This window comes from Amblyomma maculatum, chromosome 10 (genome assembly GCF_055883805.1).
Source record: "Amblyomma maculatum isolate TAMU_Amacu chromosome 10, ASM5588380v1, whole genome shotgun sequence".
NCBI lineage: Eukaryota > Metazoa > Arthropoda > Arachnida > Ixodida > Ixodidae > Amblyomma > Amblyomma maculatum.
The window spans coordinates 143,479,627-143,501,601 of NC_139353.1; the positions used below are offsets into that span (position 1 = coordinate 143,479,627).

General features: G+C 43.0%; 1 protein-coding gene across 2 annotated transcripts in view; it reads left to right on the forward strand.

Moving 5' to 3' along the window:
* LOC146177603 (cytochrome P450 2J4-like) overlaps positions 1-21,975 on the forward strand; it is an 87,919-nt gene that overhangs the window by 33,669 nt on the left and 32,275 nt on the right. Inside the window, exons 2-5 of one of the 2 annotated variants that reach the window (XM_084581160.1) lie at positions 3,941-3,977; positions 5,536-5,785; positions 6,228-6,352; positions 10,406-10,512. In XM_084581160.1, coding sequence (XP_084437286.1) covers positions 3,959-3,977; positions 5,536-5,785; positions 6,228-6,352; positions 10,406-10,512 — 501 coding nt within the window. In that variant the 5' untranslated portion in view covers positions 3,941-3,958. The remainder of the gene's footprint in view (positions 1-3,940; positions 3,978-5,535; positions 5,786-6,227; positions 6,353-10,405; positions 10,513-21,975) is intronic. The other variant, XM_084581161.1, reaches the window with a different exon arrangement.

The window sequence follows — 21,975 nt, forward strand, 5'->3', positions numbered from 1 at the left end:
TGTTGATGGTGGCTCTCAGGGTCGCGTTCTCCTTTTTTTAGGGCCTCGTTGATCTCTCGTTCCTTGGTTGAAGCATTGTCTTCTGTCTTGGCGTTGTAGCTCGGATTTGTCTTCATGATAAATATTGAGATAAATAGCGAGATAAATATTGCACAACACTGGAGCGACGCACGACCCGATACAGATTCCATTCCTCTGCATATACTCTTTATCGTTAGACGAAATGCTGGTAATCTACTAAGAAAATAAAACCTGTGGTCATCCCTTATCCGCATAAAGTGGCGCACAATCTTAAGCGCGTGGCAAAAAGTAAAACGTGCCTGTGGTTTTTTCTGCCCCTCGCAAACTTTCTTCCTTGTGTCGGTTGGAGTCAAGTGACTAGACAACAAAAGGGACGGCTCTATTAAGCATCGTAATCGGTTTTTGAAGTGCGAAGAAGGGGTAGTGTACAGTATTCCTTGAAATGCGGGAAGGTTTACATTGGACAGTCGGGCCGTTGTATCAACAACCGACTACGAGAGAATAATTTTTCATTACGTACCGGTACTGGCTCTCACCTCCCGGCTCACAATACCGCATGCGGAAAAAAACAATTGCTTAAGTGCGATGCCAGTCTCCAAGGCACTAGTGTCTTGTGTAGAAGCTCTGACAAGCTTCCGCGGGAGCTGGTCGAGGCATATCAAATCATGAGATGTGGGAGTGATTGTGTCAGTACGCCATCCGTGGCAATTTATAATAAAGATATTGTTTTTCTTGATATGTAAGAAAGCGAGATGAGATTCCAGTGCCTTTTTTATATAAATTCTTGTCCGTGCACGTGCTTCTGATTTCATTGTGTCTCAATCTTTTAGTATTTAAGGCGTCCTCGTTGTTCTGAATAAATCAGTTGCAAGTAGCGCCTTGTCCTGTCTCTCTTGTCTGATTGTGGTACCTCTGGTGCGCTTTACATAAGTTTACGTGCCTTGCTGGTTCAGAACCCCTCCACAATGTCGGACATAACCACCACCTGCCAACGCCTGGACAAACTTCCATCGTGCCGCCTGCAGCAAGGCAACATTAATGACAGCGTTCGTGTTGACGGCAACCGGCGCACCATTATCCGTGCCATTATACGAGATGAGCTCGCCAATCAAGCACTCTCGCCAGCCACTTCAGATTTGCGCAGCGTAGTCAAGGACAAACTGGCAACCTTCACCTGCGCCGTGGCACCAGCCACGTCGACCCCACGTACGTTGAAATGGCTTCGAAACCACCTGCCCAGTTCATTCTCCTTGTGCTGCTCCTGTGTGTGGTCATGTGGCTCCAGTAGCCCCATGCTTTCAACCGCCCCGTTATCGACAATCCTGGTGCCCTACCCGCCGAGCCTGCTATTACTGCGGAATCCGCGGTCACATCTCCCGCGTCTGTCACCGGCGCCAGCAAGATGAACCCCGTGGTTATTCTCCATTCGAGAATGCCCGCCTGAGCCAGCCTAAAGCTTCTACGATCCCATACTCCGATTCCTTCCGTCGTTCTCCTTCGCCGCAGGATTCTCAGGATAACTCCCGACCCTCTCATTCTACCCGACGCCGATACCCATCGCCTTTTCGCCGCCCGTTCCCACTTCGACTGCTCTCCCAACCGTTCCTTCCTAGCGCCGAAAACTAACAGGAGCAGTTTTTGGATGGAACGCTGCTTCACAAACGAACTCTGTGGACACCCGTCTAACATGCTGACAGTACTGATCGAAGGAGTATACGTTGATGCCCTCATTGATACGGGTGCCGTTATTCCGTAATTAATGATGTGAACGTTCCCAGTTTAATCAAGAATATGTTCAAAAAGTTTATATGGTATACTGGGTAAAGATGTTGGCTGTTAGTTAAGGGGGCAATGTTTTGTACCTGATTTGAAGAGAGGAATAACCTTCCCAACCTTCCATTATGCAGGCAGTGAACCATTGTCAAGCGATTGCTGAAATATCTTTATAAGTATAACAGAAGAATATTGTTAGTGTTTTTCAGAAACTTTGGAATACTTATGTGAAAGCCAGGAGCAGATGAGTGTTTCAGTGATCTGATTACGTTTACAACGCCAAATGGTTCAAATAATAAAGGGTACATGACGGAAAAGTCATACGATTTTGTAGCTGAACGAGTGGAATGGGTGCTTTTGGAAACGTTGCTCGTAAACACATCATTAAGAATGCCTGCAGAATCGACAGAAGGAATTACGATTTCAACATCAACAAAGTTTATTACGGCTTCATGCTTCGGGTTAATGGTGCCCAAAAACTTTTTCGCGTCAGTAGATAGCTTAGGTGGCAAGGTGTTCTGAAAAAAAAACTATCTTTTGCTTCCTTGGGCGCTGTGGTATAGCCGTTGGGTGCACGTTTGTAGGCTTCCCATGTTGTAGTGTTAGTAGATGTTTTAGCTGATCTATACAAACGCTTCTTTTTGTAGCGTAAAGCTGCACTACGCAGGTCAGAGCAGAGTTTTACGTGCGTGTGCGCCGCACGTTATGCGCATGCGCGAGAGCAATTCCACTTCACAGTCAATCTCCTTTACCCTTCCGCGAGGGAAGGGAAGAAAACACTTTGTCATCGTCTTCTCGTAACAATGTTAACGTCCCCAGCATCAGCAATTTCTGCGCGTGGATGTCCTGTTTTTAGCCACAGCTGCTGCGCTCTCCTCTCCGCCGCAGCAGCCGGCGTGCGCTCCTCTCCAACGCGTGACCTTCAGCCGGAGTCGTGGTTACGACAGTTCCGCCTAGTGCTACTGCGCATGCTTTACGCTACGTATGTCCAAGCATAGCAAAGCTAAGCCACTGCCAATTTTTGTTAGACAAGGGCATCGTGTGGGCGTTGTACCAGGGAGCGTTACCGTCAGAGGAAACAGTGTAAGTGGAAATAAACTATTATGTTCGTTAATTTTAGCAGTAACATGTCACAGTTTTCTTGAACACTGCGGTCATCAAAACCAGGGAGGAAAGAATGAAAGTGCCAAGCTAACTGATAATAGAATCAAAATCCGAAATGGGTTTAGTCTTTTTCGTGATTTTTGGCCGTGAAATGTTGATGCTGATATGAATAAGAGGATAATAGCTCAAAGGAGGTAAATGAGTAATGTTCGAAATGAAATCGGGCCATAATATAGCATACATCCACGGTATTAACTACATTTGGTGTGGCTCTGGTAGGCTGTGCTATGAGTGGACTGAAAGAGAACAAGGTGCACAAGTCGAGAAAATCTTTGGCTAACGTGGCGAAAGCAGGTATGATAATGGGATCGTTATTCCAAGGTAGGTTCGAAATATTGAAATCGCCAAGCAAATACAAGGGCAAGAATGGATGGCGGCTTAGGAAGATGTTGATTGCGTCGTGCAGTCCTTTAACAAAGGAGGTGGAGTGAGTGGGAGCAAGATGAAATGCGCCAATTATAATGTTTGGAAATTTATTTCAATGATTGCCCAGGATATCTTCAAGTTAGTAACGATACAAATATGCTGATAACGTAGGTTATTGTTAATAGCCAGAAGAACACCGCCGCTTTTTTCTTATCATGTAGGTGCACGTGCCTACTGTGAAGGTGAACGGGTCGCGTTTTTTTTTAATGCTTCGAATGTTAATGAACAGGATATACACGGAGAATGACCGACTTCCTGTGCCCCTCGCGGCACGCTATGCATAGGGGATGAATTACACAGCTGCGCATCAGCAGACAATGGTGGTGACGCACACTGTACTACGCTGTCGTTTTCATGGTCACACGTGTACAGCTTCTTGTTTACTGATACTTTTTTGTAGCGCAGATGAAAGAGGAGAACCCCCGGTAAATTCTTAGCAAAGGCTATTAGTTTATTTCGAGTACGGCGGTTCGCGGGTGAGTAGTTATCCCATATTGCAATGTATTTTTCTTTTAGCTCTTTGGGGACGGATAACACGTTTTCTATTATTTTGTAGTGGCTGGATTTTGCAATAATGGGACGGCATTTACCAGGTGAGTACGAACCGATGCGATGAGCGCATTCCATTGGCAAGTTCGATAAATTGACATTAACACTTGTTAGCCTTTTGACGATAAGGGCCTCAGATTCTTCCCACGACTCCCGAGAATCGCGGAAACCATAAAATATTACATTATTTCTTCGTGATCCGTCTTCTAGGCCGTTAAACCTAGAATGCAAGGAATCAAGTTGTGTATTACAGGTTTTCAAAGATTCCTGGAAACATTTGAAGTGCTCCTCAAACTCATAAAGAGATTGTTTTTTATTCAAGAGCTTCCAGTCTTTCTTGAATGCAGCCGATCTTGGTTTTGATATTTCTTGGCTAGCTGTGATTGCTTTAACATCGGCGGCCGATTCTGATTGACACTTTGAAGACTGAACAGTTCGTGGTTGAATATCCTTGAGGAGCCTAAAGAGTGCCGCCATTTGTTACGGAGATTCATTAGGTAATGTCTGTGTTTCGAGAAGTGAATCTGAGCGGGTGTTCGGGCACAGGATTATATTCGATGTCGCCACAGCAACGTAATAGCACAGACATGAAAATACTCGCTATTAATTTCAGAAAGCACTTGTGGACACGGGAGCAGCAACAAGCAGTTACCATCGCTCTTCTTAGCGTACAAGGAAGAACGCTTAAACACCTGCGAAGAGCAGAAAGGCGGAATGTAGGCCATGTTGCTGTTGCTACTCCGGTGCCCACTGAAGACGGCGTCGCACTGCCAGGAGTCCAAATAAGTGCTGGGGGATGACGTCACCGTAGATGACGTATACGGGCCGTATGGTCGGCGCAACTGGCTGCATGGATGAAGCAGGATGTAGTTATTAGGAAAGGCGTTGACTATCGGTAGTGAAATACAATCTGGACAGGCCGCTGAGGATTCTGTTGAAAGCGGTGACGTCAGCAAAAAAAACGCCAGGAACGCCTGCGAAGAGCGAAAGGCGGAATGTAGGCCACTTTGCTGCTGGTAGTACGGTGCCAACTCACCTTATGATGCAGCTTACAACACAAGCATCAAAAGAAAATTTTCATTCACTTTTTTCTCGAGCCTAATAATGATCGCTTATTTCTAATTGTTTTGTCTCCCCTTCACACTTGGCGCTTTCTCGCACCCAAACTCGTATCAGGTCCAAAAAGAAAGTATAAAAACATGCACAGTGCTAGCAGCGAACAGACTACGTGTCCATACTACATAACATCTTCACGGCTATGTACTACTAAGTGTGTTCATCGTCCCACCTTGATCTTGCTCTCAACGAGTTGATGCAGCCTGTAACAAAAATCTATCAAAATTGCAGTAAACATTTCTTTTGCAGTCTCTTATCTCTAACTTCGCGTGTTCAACATGATATTATGATGTAGGCCAATTGTAGCAGCCGGAGCTGGTGTCATGGGCCTATGAAGTGATAACAGCTCGATCGCGGACAAATAATAAGGGTGTCTCTCCTGCCTCAGAAAACACTAGGAATGGGAGTGTAGTAAAGGCAGAGTGAAGGTCTCTCAGCTAGCGTTAATTCACACGAAGCGCCATTTCCGTTTTCGCCCAACTGTAGGTGCAAGCACTACAAGTAGTGTGGGGATGTTCGACGCAGCAGCTGCCGCCTGCACAATCGCCTCTTTTTTGGTCGTGTTTCTTTGGTGGCTTGGAGGAATTTGGAAGCATAAGGACCATGAACAGGATGGACCTCAGCTTCCTCCGGGACCGGCCGGTGTACCGTTCCTGGGATGCTTGGATACATTGCTGAAAGGCCCAAATGCCAAGAAGGCCTTCTCTTTGTCCTCCATCTACGGATCCGTTGTCAGGTAGGTAAGACCTGAGATTATCGCTTAGTCATCTCGATGCATTTTGGCTTGTTGCGGCAAGAAGTTCGCTGCTTTCTAGAATCAGGTGAATTTGCAGCTTTCAAATAATTTTTAAAACACGGTTTTTTTGGGACTACAGCGCTGCCATCAAGACAAGAAAGTATGTTTTAATACATCGCTTGTCTCACAGGAAGTTCTCCGCGCACGTACTACACTGTAGCTGCGTTCAAGAAGCAGCGAAATAGCAGTGTGGAAAGGAATTCGCGAAAAAGCAAGCCCTTTATATCTTTGAGACGGAGCAGAATACAAGATCATTTACTGAGTGGTGCTTACAACTGTCGCCGCTTATCTTAGTTTTCTCCTCAGGGATAAGCACCTCGCGCCGCCAGCCGTCATCCAACAACACTCGTCATTCACAGTCCATTTTATCCTCTTTCCGCAGAATCAAAGCTGGTCTATCCCAAACAATCATCTTGAACGATCTGAACTCTATCAGGACGTACTTGAGTCACAAGCACTTGCTTGATCGTTCACCAGATTGGGTGCAGGGTGCAAGCATAGACGTTGGTAAGTTGATCTATAATGAGAGAGGTTCTCTTATTCTTTCCAACTACAACTGTCACCTACTCATTCTAAGCTCAATCTCCCAATAATCACCGTCAAAATAAGCAAAACTAGAAGTATTACGTATAAAACTAAAATATCTTCGCGCGAGTTTTGTGATAAGTAATAAAGCATTTATGACGACTGCAGGCGTTGTTTGCAAGCGAAAATGAGCTGGGCTTCACGAAACAATTCCGCTCACAGCAACGCTCGAAAGTTAGCATACAGGATGTAGGCAGAATATGGTGACATTTGTACTTTCAGAAGGATGCGCTGCCCACATACCAGCAACCTACCTAAGCATTCCGGCACGTCCACACTGGACGTCCGCATGCATGTGCGCTGCCAACGCCGCCAGACCTCAAGAGCTTCCGTCTGCCTGATCCTACCCCATTTACATTTAGCTTCGTATGAAAAATATCTAACGATGGCAACAACAATACTGGAGGCACAAATCTCAGACCCCGTGTAGCTCATCCCAGGCTGGCACCATATTTACAGTTACGACCTGCGCGAACTCGCGCATGGAAAGTGCAGCGCAGTTCATTTAGAAAGAAGTCTTAATCAGCGAGAACTATGGCAAATTTGGTTCAGTACAAAAAGGGCATTAACGTATCCACTAGAGCTGATCATAAAATTTTGAGTTGATCATAAAAATTTCTGTCGACACAAGACTTTCAGTGTTAAATATGGGGAAAAAAGACAGCCTTTTTTCTCTAGCTAGCTTACTTAGTAGTCATCTGTTGAACGTACTGTTTCCTGCTTATATTTACACCAACATTACAAACAGAAAGGAGCGAAACGTGCAGGATCAAGCCAGCTATGTACCGACGTCTTCTTTGAATACAGTCTAGCTCGAGCCCTCCTGAGAAACGTTGTAGAGGCCTGCTGACACCATAAAGCGTGGAAAATATTTTTATAACGTTTTTATGGCCTCGATGCAAAAAAGGACTTGTAAATACAAGAACGACGGTAATGGGCCTGACTTAGGCGCGGCATTTACATTGCAGAACGAAGCTATCAAATGCGTGCTTGATTTGCAATCTTGGGTACCTGGCCGAATTTTGTTGCCACCCGATTCCAATTTACTGATCTTAAAAAGCTATGGATGTCGGACATCATCTTTCGAAACAGTAGGTTGCCAGTGAAGGACGCCATATTTTGGGATGTTGTCAATTATTCGCAATCTTGCAAAAATATAAAAGCTTGCATCACAATTATGTTTATGCTTTGAAAGGCAGGTGATTGACATTATTGAAGAGCATACAACATTAGGAGTATATTTTGCATCTAACTTGAGTTGGAAAACACACATCAATTATCTTTGTAAAAACGTTCTTCCGTTGTAGGTGCATTGTCACGATGTCGCAGCACTCTGCCTTCAAAATGTTAAGATTTATTATGCATTCTTCCATTCCTATTTAACTTACTGCAATTCAGTATGGGCTAGACGACAAAGACTATTATGGACAAATTAATCTTGCCACAAAAAAGAATTGTTCGTCTGATTGCTAACCTTGAACAATCTTGTCCCACAGCACATGTTTTCGAATTACAACATTATTCGCATCGACAACCTTTGTGAATTCCGTCTTCTGCAAACAATATATTTTTTCTCATCAATGCCATACATTATTTATCACCGTTGGCATCTCTATAATTGCGCCATACTTCGGTGGACACAAGGAATCAAGATATATGGACAATACCATTTTTTCGTAATAACTACAAATTGCAGTCTTTAGTTCATAACATCCTTCGCACTTTGAAAATTTTTAAAAACACTGTTGGCTGTATCAGAAAAGAACCAGTGAGCTATTTTGTAAAATTATGAAATGAATATATATAATGGTTTGCATTGTTTATCTGTGCCCTATTTACATGATCTGCATTAATATATCAATCTTGTATTTTCTGTTATTTACATTACAGCTCTTTTACTTCTGTATGGAATATTATTTTTTTTATGCTTGTGTCTTCCGGATGTTTCTTCTCTGCTATATATTGCAAGTTTTCATTGTTTGCATATATTCACGGTTGCATTTTGCTGTCACGCTTGCTGTGCACGCCATGTCTTGCAACGGTTTCCTGGACTTAGTCAAGTTGCTCTAGCAGCTTTTATCGAGGAAACCATTTGGCAAAACTGGAAAATAAACTGAATTGAGATGAATCTAGGATGCTTTAACATGCAACGACTTCGCTTCAAAGACGAGCGTAATTCCCATCCTGAATTGCAACCCATGAGGCGCGCGTGTTACTTTCATACTGCATTCTACTTCACAGCTGCAGTACACCTCCAAAGGAACATGAAGGCTTTCGTCTTATAACGTGAAAATGTGTTTCCGATGAAAATGAACATGAATAGAACAAATTACCATGTGCGTTGTTATGCATGTAAGTTTTTTCAAGGAAGCTTATTCTGTTATCATTATAATAGCTGGGCGCTTCTGATGAGCCCTGTGCCTGCGCCTAAGATACTGGTGTTTTATTTAAAAATTACTTATATTTCAGCAGCAACTTACATCTCTAGCTAGTAGAGTGGAAGCAAAAATATAATAGCTGGTGATAACGCTCTGTAGTGCCGGATTTCTTAGCCGACTTGCAACAAGCATCCAGTCACCGAGAAGCACCTATAAAGCTGCTCTTTTTCCTGATCAAATAATATTTCAGGTGTGCAGTAGCTGCTTTTTATAGGGGGCCCAATCAAAATGACTCTGCCTTGTGCAATCTAAAGCACTTAGTATCCGCGTATTACCACCCAGGGAGGCTTTTAGGTAGTTTAACTGATCATGCATATAAATATCCTGCTGCTTTCGAGCGACTGTAATTCTCACAACATGAAAGCAAATAATAGAACTTTTCAGCGAATATGATAATGAAGCATAATAAAAATAGCTTTTTCAATCTACATTTTCATTCCAAGATCAGAACTCATTCTCTGCATGATTGCTGCACAGACATCTACGAATTATATTAGCTATTTCAGACTCGTGCAGTTCCTTTGCTAATAGATTCACGCATACGTCACTGCTACCTCAGAGCCCGTATGGTCTTCCCACACTTACTTAACTCCATGATTGCAATCGTGGCACTGCCTCCAAGCCATGCCTCCAAGTGCCATGATAGCACCAGCCCAATGTCCCTTACGTCGATTGCATTTTTCAGTAAAATGTTTGACGGCTCACTAAGGAAACCTATGCATAGAGCGCCAAGTCTCGTTTCAATGAGTATATAATATTTTCGTAGCCTCTTTTGTGCTCCAAGAGCAACTGTATTGATAATGTCATGCTAATTTTGTGCCTTTATCCCTGAGTCAAAGTCTTAAAAATCTAAGTCAAATTACAGCGCAGCCATTCGGCTCAATTTCGCGGCGTGTGTTGCGAGACGAACACGCAGCCTGCCCGGTAACGTGTGAGTAGTACTACTTGACTCTTAAAAACACAACTTTTCTCTTATAACAACTGGATAATGATAGTGCTGACTGTCATTGTAAAACAAAATCAAGGTCAACCGCGCGATGATTCTCACCTCCAAACTGTAAGTAAGCTTCGTTGTATGCTGTGGCCAAGAAGAAGATAATAAGGAAAGGCAGTTAACTATGTAAACAATGTAGTTGAAATCGCTTACCACTTACAGCGAACAAATACTACCACTGCGCAGAATAAGCGGCAGATCATGTAGCTGGTGATACTCGTTGTATGTCATCAGCAGCTATGAGAATTGCTTACCTATGACGCTGTTCAGAAAGAAGATTTAATATCGCTTGAAAGGTATCTGCTCTAGTGACGGCGCTGATCATATACGCTGCTCCAGCTGGGCACATAAAAACAAGGTGCAATCTATAGCTTATATTCTAAAGTTAGATTTCACGGTTTCTTCAGCGGTAGTGGCATAAAATAACATTTGTCAATGCACATCTTTCACATACTGCAGTCAGTGGCTATACCTCAGAATGAGGGAACGGCCAAAATGCAACGCAAGATGCATTTATAAACAAGACGTTCTTGTATGTCTTAGGTTTCTCAGCATATAGAGGCAAGAAGTGGGAAGTGAACAGAAGCTTCTCCCTCAAGCTTCTACGTGAAATGGGATACGGCAAGCCAGGCATGCGAGCAATTATTGTGGTGAGTATTAACGGGTTCCTTCCTTCATTATCCGCGCATTTTCTTCAGCATTCGCTGGCGTCCATTTTTTGCAATACATGTCAGCTACCAAGCCCTGCAATCTGACCAGCCAGTTTTACTTCCATAGCTGTAATTTGATTTTGTTTTAGATTTTTGCCACTCGCCATGACTTATCTGAATTTGTTACTCTTGTCTTTTTTTCATCTTGTTTTACCTGCTGTTTCTATTTTGTGTTTTTATCTTGTTATTTTCTATATATATATATATATATATATATATATATATATATATATATATATATATATATATATTATATACTTCTATATTACTAGTATATTTATAATAATGTATTACTGCTGAACAACCCTGTACCACCCCCCACCCCGCTTATGTAATGTCCCGAACGGGACATTCAGGGGCTAATAAATGATGAAAATGATGATGACATGTGAAGCACTCCACGAATACAGCACTTAGGACTTTGCTAATGCGAAAGCGCTAAAACACTCTTCCGTGATGCTCAGTGAATTGGCACTGTTCGCATCATGGAGCAACTGTTGGTGCCTACGTTCTGCAAGTAAAACTTACAGTAATTATGTATTAGCGAAAGACTGGAACTAACTCGCCGTGGGGCGAGCAAATCAAAAGTAACAGCCACTGCTTTAAGCTTCTCTTCCAGAAACACAGCGTTTCACCAGACAAGCTCTCGTTCTGCCCTTCGGGTATCGTCTTTTTCAAATTTCGGTGATGCTCATATCTGCCCAAATATACGAGCCCTAGGCCTCACGGATGTGAGAGACGTACTTCAATTTGTCGCCCTTTTAATCGATGGCTTTCATATGCATAAGAACCATGGTAGAATGATAAGATCGAAACAAGAACAAAGGCAAAAGCTTCAAAAGAATGCCATCAGATGAGCACGGAGCAAGCGTGATTAAATTGCGGAAGATTTGAGCCACCTCGACAGTATAACGAACAACGTACGTGTAAAAGGAAAAAAAAACGCAGAAAAACGCAATGCTCTGAAGCAATGAAAGACCCAATGCGAACGCACTGAACTCTGCGTGAGGTTGTTCATCGCCCGTGATTTTTTTAGCATCGCTTATGTCCGAGTTAAAAGCACGCAGAAAGTTCTTAACCCCACTCCGCGGTGGTTTATATGTTACCGGGATCGAGTACTGTGCCCAAAAATGCGGAACCGAATCGAGGCTACTAACAGAAGCTTTGAAAAACAAATGAAGCTAAAAGCAAGGCGGCCGTGTACGGTGCGATGCCAGTGCACGTTAAAGAACCCCTGGTGGTCTAAATTATTGAAGTCCTTCATTACGGTGTCTCTCTGCGCCTGAGTCGCTTTGGGAAGCTAAATCCCATAAACTAAAGAAAACCAAAATTACCTAACGCTCGAAACTGCGGTATACAGTTGAAACGGACTGTAATGGGACGATGCATGGCTGGCACATCCCTTTATTATTTTATGGCATTACTGCACTTGTGGCAAAGCAGGATATAAAAAAAACGCTATTGGCTAAATACACACGGCAGTCATGTCCCATTGGATTCCCTGAAAATTATAGCGATTAGTGCACGACGTGGACAGTAGCGTGCTATGGTCCGGTCGTAATATTTCCGCCGTACATTGAATAAGGTCATCACGATATCTCAGGCTGCCCCGTCATCCAGCTTCCTGTCATAACGAACAGCCTATGCTGAAGGTATCCAAGATGCCTACTTCTCAGTCAAGTACTTGTGCCTGTTTTCAAGCTCGAAAAAGCGATATAAGAAACAGCGAAACTGTACTTGACGTTACGATTGATTTTTGTTTGAAACAGGTTGTTCGTGAACTCACCCATGTTTCTTTCACAAGTAGTAATACTCTTGCCCTGATCTTTTAAATGGATGCTACTCCTGACAGCGCCATTTTATGGAAATTAACATCTTGTATTTCTGGTCACCAGGCAAGAAAATGTTTCATTTAACAAATCGTACCTAAAGTACGAGTTAACACTGCTTATATCGATATCGTCCAATGATATGTAAGACATTCGGGAAGAAAAACTTATAAATCTTTTGTAGGATCCTTCATGTAAAGGGACGAATTGCTGGTTTAAGGAAAACTGAAAACAAGTACGAATCGCCTGGTACTATCGATCTCACTCCGGAACAGACGCATGCACTAAAGAGAGGAATACAGTTATGCGAAGCCTATGAACTCCTGAACTTCTTCACGCCTGATATTTGGGAGCGTCATCAACTGAGGATGTGTTATCAATAGCAGTAGTCGACGTAGGTATTAGCGAAGAACTCGCAGGAGGGTAGAATAATCGCCCACTATGTTCCCTTTGCTCAGACATGTCGCTTCCAAGGGAATAACGGAGACTTGAGCTAGACGGTTTTATGTCCAGGTATCGCGCCGGAGGCTCTATCAAAATGCGCAGACAACAAAGAGATTGACGCCGCCCTCAAATAATCTCCTCTGGGTTTAATTTTGCCCGCAAGCAAATCAATTTCACGCAGTTGGCGATGCCACGAATCCTGCTCTGCGGTCACGGAACTACGGAACGGCTGCTGCTGCTGCTAGTAGCGCGCAGTTTAAAGTCAACAGGAAAACCCCAAGAGAAAAAGAACAAGTATAACTAGAATTATCTAGAGCCCGCTTCGGTAGGTGATTGGCGAGGGCGCTCGACTTGGCAACCCGGGTTTGAATCCCGCCGATTTTTGATATGCTTTCCGATATTAGTGTACGTTAAAGAAATCTAGGCAGTCGAAAGTACCCTGAATCGTGCACTGCCGCGTCCCTGGTAACCTAAGTCTGTTTTGACAGTTAACCTTCTAAATCGTAAACAATGACAACCATCTGGATTAATGTGGAGGTAGCCATGTGTAGCTGCGACCCTTCCTGATAAATCTTGTTGCACCTTTCGCTCCAAATAACATGAAAAATCCACGTTCAGACGACTGTGAGTAGCAAAAGCAGAATACCTCGCACCGCTAAGTAGATTGTTCCAAGCGTCACTAGCCTTCATATCGCGCCTCTTTGCAGCATCAAATAATAACAATTTCTCGTGGCTATTTCTATGTAGCGTACGCATGTCATGGTATATTACCACTGTATGCTAAAATTATATATGCAATAATAGAGGAGCAATATAAAAGCCTAGGCAAATAGCAACATGTATGTACCTAGGTTTCGCGGCAATATCATCGAGGGCCGGCGCAAAATTGGAACCAATAATGCTGCACCATTAATGTCATTAAAAGGAAACGGGGAGAGCAGATGAGAAGACCAAGTACTGTCAGGTGTGTTGAAAACCTGTGGGCGTATCGGGCTATAAAAACGGAATCATGTATACGCAAAACTCCGACTACGTCGACGGTATCCAAATCTTGGAAATACACTCGCTAAATGTATCGTAATCCATGTAAAGAGGCCGCTAATGACTTGAAAAATTGCTGACAAATCAGCTTGCGATCCCTTATGGACAAGATATTTCCTAAGATATTTATAATAAAATCAGGGCAACCTTAGACTTCAATTTAGCGAAGAACCAACCACGTTTACAGAAACAGTTCTCTACCGTAAAATTATATTCATACTATCAACTAGATGGTAGAAAAATTCTCGCGATATAACCAACCGGTATACATAACTTTTATTTATCCAGGAAGCATTTGAATTAGTCGAAATCTCTACAGTAGTGCAGATATTGTGAAAACAGAGTGTAGATGAGTCATATGGGAAAATACTGCAGGATATCTATAGCGGCTACAAAGCAACGATAGTCTTCTATAAAGAAAACAAGTTAACTCTCACAAAATGTGTTTAGTAGGGCGACCCGATCTACTCACAGCTATTCGCAGCTTACTTATGAAACTTCCAGAGACTTGGAGACCAGTAATTGATAAAGGTTGGAGAATACGCCAGTGATCTGCGATTTCCTGATGACATTGCTTTCATATATGTAACTCACGATGGGGCAAATTGGAAATCAGGATTGATGACCTAGGTTAAAAATGAATAAAGGTAGACCTAAACCTTAACATGCCATAAACTAAGTTAATGTTCAACAGCGTCGAAAATTAGCAGCAGTTTACAATAGATAGGCGAATATTTCTGCTTAAAACAAGTAGTAACCGCAGACATCGACCATGAAAGGTAAATAACTAGAAGTATAAAATTGGGATGCAGCGTATTTGGCAAGTACTCGAAGATTATGCCTCGAAGCTTACCGACACCGCTCAAGAAAGAAGCATATGAAATTTGCTTCTTATACCGGCACTCATCTATGGCGCTGAAACGTGGGAGCTAGCAAAAAGGGTACTACTTAGGTTGATGACAATGCACAGTGCTATGGAATGAATGAAAAATGCCAGAATAAGGTTAGGAGATCAGAAGCCTGAAGAGTAGTCAGAGAAATAACTCTAGGTAATTCTGCTCTGCTAAAAGTTAGGAAAGAAGGGCCCTGGTCAGCACATGAAGTGCGTAGAATTGATAACCAATGGTAGCTAATGGTAAGCAATGTGATTTTAGGAGATGGAAAGCTTAGCAGGGGGCGGCAAAAATTATATGAACGGATAGGGTTAAGACGTTTGCAGAGGCCAGCTAGATGGAGCTTGTACAGAACCGGGTTCATTGGAGGAGTATGGGAGGGGCCTGCGTCGAACAGTGCAGATGATAATACATGCTTTTGCATTTCACCCTTAAGGGTAGAGCGCAAGTACCCCCAATATTTTTTTTACAGGAATGAAATCATGCGAACTAAATAAAAAAAAAGTATTATTCATAGTAATTTTCAAACACAAATAATATTGCGTGAAAAAAAGAGCTGCAACATGCGATAATTAAACCCATACTGATGGACATGATGCATAACTTATCTGTTAAAGGTTGGGAAAAATATTTTTGCACACATTTTCGCCTAATAGGCGAACAACTCTCCAATATATTTCTTGTATTTAGAGAAATGGGGATTATGGACACAATGTCGTTGAAGGATGTTCACTAAAGCCCAGAACTCTTGGGTGAATGCAAATCTTGTTTTTTTTTTGTGCATTGACTGTTAACACATTTACATGCCTCTGGGCTTCCAAACCTTCTTCGAACCATCTATTTGCATTGCCACCTTCAACATGTTGTTATCATGCTTGAAACGGTATCTCCGAAAGTGTAACCTGTAAATTCATTTGATCGAACGATATTTACATTTGTGAGATTTAGACAGTGCGAGAAAGTCGTGCCTATCAACCAATACATCAGGCCAGCTATGTCTGCGTTTTGCACGTTGCTTTGCCGCTTTTATTTTATATTGCCTAGCCTAATTTCAACATGCATGTTCGTCATTGCCTTTAAACACTATTTTCAGTATCACTACATTGGGACGAGCGGAAGGGGTACTTTGAGTGCTTTGACCGATATACATAGACCGTCTTTAAATATAATTATATTTATGCTCATATTCACATTTTATCTACAACAGAAGTCTTGGTTTCGTATGCGGTTCAAGTACACAAGCTTGCGCAAACACCTTCTGAAATATCCTGCCTCGAAGTTTCCTAACTATTGGTTATGTTATGCAAACGCAGCCGCGTGTGAAATTGTCACTGTTTTTGACGATAAAGGCGACGAGATTATCTAGAACATTTGGGGCCCTGAGCGGTTATTTCCACGTTGCTCTAAAGTGTTGTAGGTTTTGAGCGCCTCATCTCAAATATCGTTCGCCTGTTTTAATACTGTCGGCGCAAGCTGGGGAGGTTCTGTTGAGATGACCGCCAAGCAAGTTGGTACGATCGCCACCGCCGAGCAGTTCGTTCTATTTGGAGGCAACTCAGCCCAATAAAGGACTTGTTTCAGTGACGTCTCTTACTGCCGTTTTGTTGTGCAACGCGTTTTCACACTTCGTCACAATATAATCCTACATCAATACCTTTCACACATGTAGCGAACAAAGACATTACTATTCGCGATTCCAGCAATCCATGCGGCACCTGGCGGCAAAACCATGCAAACACGTCAACTAGGTCGAGTAGCAGACGCCCCTTGCTCGCGTTATGGAAACCCGCTAGCAAAGCGCTCGTAGCACCGCGAAAAAGGACAAAACCAACGGCAAGCCATTTCTGCAGCCGTTCTGCAGCACAGTGGCACATTGTTTCATATATTTACTTCGTGATCTAGCGATCGGCGCCAGAGAATCGATGCATTTTCAATCTCCGCGGAGCGCATTGAAAGTGCCGTCTACATATAGTCTCGTCAGTTTTTGTCGTACGATGCTTTCCTGGTAACAAATGCCTCCTACTGACCCTCCCAAGGGACGCAACACCTACAAATAAGTATGAGTGAACAACAATACGTACCAGCTTGACTTCTCGCGTCACGTACTCCTAGTTTGTGACAGCTTGATCATAGCGCTTTTTAAGCTAGTTCTGCTAAGAACGTCATCATCAAATGCTCTAAGGGAGCACTCTACGACGATCGGCTGAATTATTCGCCGCGTCAGGCAGGTGTCTCGAGATCTGCAGGCCTCGATCTTGTACCGCACGTGTTACGGAAATTGCGTCCGTTGTATGATCGCGCTCGCCTACGCGGCCGCTCACTTTTAGCGTTCCAGCTTGTCACCCTTGAATGATATCACAGAATCGGTATAGTTTGGTCGACGACAGGCCTCTGACAACTGCGCGGTGAACTGCTCAAGCCGGCACCTTTCTTTGATATATTCTCAAATAAAGCTGTAATTCCCTGGCGACAAAGCTCACTTGCAGGACGCTCATTTGATGAAGAGCTTGAATGCGTATCACACCTCGCCAATTATTAGAGCAGCATGCAGTGATCAAAAGTCTTGAAGCCTAAGGATTATAGTCTCAGCCGCAGAATGAACCCGTCACGCCATCAAGGCCTAAATGCATTTAAAATGCCTCGAAGTAATTATTACCACAGGCAGAAACGGTCTGATAGCATTTCAAGGCAATTCATTCTTTAAAGGGACACTAAAGACAGCCAAAGATGGTATGAAAATCTAATAAACTACATTTGGTGACACTGTCGCCGCATATCCGGCAGCAAAAAATCGAATAATTGCGGACATATTGCGATAAGAAGTTGAGGTTTTTTCTTGTTCCCGCCGGTCGAATTCAAACTGTGCCCTCCGACTACGTAGTCGGAGTTGAGTGACGCACACTATGACGTAAGCGGAGACTCCGTGATAGCTAGCGAGCCGGCGCGGCCCGCCGTGTCGCATCCCTCAAGGGCCAACTTGGCAACAGCGTACTCGCCATGACGGCCTCAGCCGAAATAAATAAAACGATGAAGAGAGTAATTTATCGAGCGATGGGCCCATAAAGGAAGAAAAAAAACATAGAGCGCTTGTAATGTACAATACTTTACATGTTTCTCAAGCTTTTGCGCTCCTTCTTGCACTGTGTATAAAAAAACTGAGCCCTCGGTCATCGCAACGCTTCCTGACATGCTTACATACAAATAAGATTTAGTTACCAGCAAAATAGTGTCCTCGCTGCTGCGCTTGTCATTTCTGAAGCTTCGTCGCACTTTTTTCCCTCAAGGTTTGTGCTACAGCTCCGTGTTCAGCGAAAATTACGTCCACGGTAGCAGAACATGACCGAAGTGCCGGCGCCACTACATTTGCCAGCGCTGTGAAATTCCACATGTTAAAATAGATCCAGTGCACAATATAGTGCGCATAGGCATCCAGAACATTAGTTGCAAGATGTGAGAGCAGGCAGCATGCGCCGATGATCAAGAAGTTGTAATTTTTAGGCCGGCAGCAGAAACACTTTATTGTAAATGGGGCTATGACACAAAAACTAGAAATATTTCCAAGGTTCCTGTGGCGCGGCGTAGCCGAGCGCAAAAAAAAAAAAAAACATTGGTAGTCCAGGGTATGAAGATGCCTTTGCTATGAAGCCATATGTCTTAACGGGTAGCGTGTTAGTGTGCAATTTAAAGAAAAATGCAAAAAAACCTTAAACAATAGAGCATGTTTTTCTTGACTGCTGGGACCCAACATTTCACTGGGATGTTTTACAGCGCACGCTTAAGAAACAGTTACCACTCGATCCATATCGAATGAGGTTCTTGCCGATAGAAACATCACAGGATATACCATATCATTTGATTATGCTTTTGCGCCTGCACTCAATATGGAAAACGAGGATGCAATTTGAACATGCTGGTCTTGTCGTGCGCCCTGTTCGCGAGCATTTTGTTGAAAGTGTCGTTTCACTAAGAGAGTGTTACCGAGCACTCCCTGATCCACCAGAATGGATTACCTTGCTTGATGTTTTGGTGTCGCTGAGAGAATCTTAATCCGTTTTTGCCGAAGCCTGGCTTACGCGTTTTATGCACTGTATTTCTGATTTCACTTTCAAATGTCAAAGTCGGCAATAAAGAAAAAAAAAAGCGGCGTAGCCGAGAGGTTAGCGCCGAACGTTACGGAGCAAGCAGTAGCGCGTTCGAGTCTTACCGCTACTGGCAGTTACTATTTTTTTTTTACAAATCAATTTTTTTAACCTTTTGTAATATATTTCTCGTGCTTCGTTATTTTTAGTTTCTACTTTTTACCCGAGGCCCTTTTTTTCGCCGGGCGACGAGCGCAATATATTGACGCTCTCCTTGGTATGAGCGGCAAGTATGCCCCTTTTGTTTACGACGCCTGCAAATAGCACGTTGAAGGTCTTGTTGACGCAGTATATGTTGGTCAGATGTGCCATGATTTAGTGAACAATTGAATGATAATGCGTTTTTCCTTCGGTACTTAGCATATGTATGCTTTTCGTGGCGTACGTAGCTGCAGTCAAGCGGTCAGGTCGCAATCGAAGTGGCAACGGCGGCGATATGTTGGCGCAGAAGTGTGAACGAAGGAGCGTGTCGGCGGTAGCGGATTTCGCTCGCTCGTGCCTCCGAATGCTCAAATGGGAACCATCAAGGCGCATCTGCTGCTCCAAGCTCGTAATTCAGGCGCTGCAGGTTCAAACAAACTATCTGAGTGCGCACGAAATGCCTGAGCTGAAACATAACCAAAACTGAAGTGGGCGCCTGTGGCGCCTCCAAGAATATTTTTGTATTTGCCTTGCAACGTTTACGTTGTCTTTTCGCTGTAGTTTACGTATGATAAAAGCGTGTTATCATGTTTGAGAAAAAACGTACTACCGCATTCAAACATGCAACGTAATTCGCATTTGTCAGCCTCCGGGATCCCTAGCGCGTCACGTGATTTGTAGTTGCGAGCCTCGGCCGTTTGGCTGTGGTGGCGATACCTGTATTTCTGTTATTCTTCTTTACTACCTTATAACAGCTCTGTTTTCAATAAGAGTGGTCTTTTTGTAATCGGGAACTGGCATTCTATCGATGCAAACTCACTTCCTTTCTCTCTTTAGTATCCCTTTAATGACACCATACGGCTTCATTTTGCGGTTGGGACAAAAATCATTTGGCTTCAAGACTTCTGACCATGACTGTACATAAGACGTCAAATTCAAAATTAGCTTAATTACTACTATATTATTCAAAGAATTAGGAGTCGTTCAATTAACTCAAGAATACACTGAAATCAAACATTATCTATGCCAGTGCCCAGAATAAAACTTAGATGAGCTCGCACGGTCTTTTGAAGTCAAGTTCTTGATGGCCCTACGTATACACACGTGCCTTTCATTCATCTTGTCCCAGTCAAGTTTAGTTCTGGAATATTTCAAACATGTGATATATGCTGAAATAAAAGTGGAGTAAACATTTCACAGTAAGAAAAGGATATCAGTAAAACAAATGAATGATTTTACAGTATATCCAAACATCACCTTGTCAACTGCAGCATAAATGACTCCCGTGAATAAGTGAGTGAATGCAGATTGGCCGTAGCGAACTGATGCACACAACCTTCCTTGCACATACGTAAAGTGTGCTTTCTTGGACATGTGGCAATTAATTGTAAGAAATGATTTGCGGCTGCTCTAAAGGCCGAGACTCATAAGACAGCTGTCAAGTGGAGCTTGCTTGGATGAGGCCCGTCAGCTGTACGAGAAAGCCAACATAATAATCGGTTTTTCGTGTTGGATGACACACTATTAAAGGTAATGACTTTCTGCATAGCAGCTAATATATATTTAATTCCACAGCTTCTTGAGAATGTTTTTCTACATATGCAGTGCACGAGAGTATTGTAAATGTACTTAAGCACTCACTACATAACCGGGTTAGAATAAGGGGAACATGTAGACACAGAATCAAAGAAAACCACGTAAGGGTTGCAATGAGCGTTAAATTCAATATTTATTGAGCATTTTTGCAGAAAAATGCAGGGAGCGGGGACAAAAAGATGCTCTGCGGCAAGCGTGACTCAGTTTGCAGTTGACTCGGCCTCAGTTCGCAAGCAAACATTTCAACAAGAAGATATGTCTTTAGCTGGGCTGAAGAGAAGTCTTGTTGAAATGTTTGCTTCCGACCTACGCTGCCCCTCAACCTTTGTTTGTTTTTCTTTGATACTATAGATAACCAAGACTTCCATTAGTCACTTTTCCAATGCTGTATTTTCACACTGCTGCATACAAGGTTAAAGGCCCCTCATCTGGCACAAGCATTAATTGCCGTGTGCCTCCTGCACTTGATATCAGATTTCTTGTTCTCTTTGCAGCAGAGCATTTCTAACGTTCACACCCAGCTGCACATGCTCTTGCAACCTCCTAAACGTCCAATAAGCCACTCTGTCTAGGCAACAAGTTAACTCAGGAAGGTGTCACAAACGTTTTTCAGTAAACTGCACGCTTGTGTTAACAAAGCACTAATGCATCAATGTCTAAATAGTAGTGACATACTGTACCTGAATACGTGCTTGCGCTCGACATATAGAGTTCTCTTGAAAAGTATTGCTTTCTGCACCTTTCTCACTTTTCCAGTTTACGCCTTCTGAAGCCAAGTAGGAAATAGCAACAAGTGTGGCATTGTTCGAGTTAAGTGAAACTATAAATGGGTATCAGGTAAAGAAAGAACATAAGATATAGCAGCCATGTAACATAAAGCATAAGAACGCATTATTAGCTGCTCTGCAGTGCAGCTTACACGAAAGGAAAAACTACTTACTACATACAGACAAGGCAATCAGCACAGCCTTTGCCTGGAACTTAGTGTTTCCGCAGTCACTAAGGCCACACTTTATGCTTTCACTTGGGGTTGACACATGAGTATCATCTATAAATGTTTAATTTTCAGAGCAGTGCTTTTTTTGCTACAACTTCTAATTGCTGGGATCAGCTAGCCGTGAGCAGGAACTGTGTTGTTTTCTCGTGAGAACACACAGTCAGACATTATACCTGAATTATGTTTATTACAAAACTGTGAATGATACACTAGTTTTCTCCCTAACAGCTTTGCACTGTACTTCTGTGTCCTAATCTTTTAACAGCTGTAACAAACACATAAATTAGCCATGCCCTCATTTATAGAAGAATACAGGAAGAAGA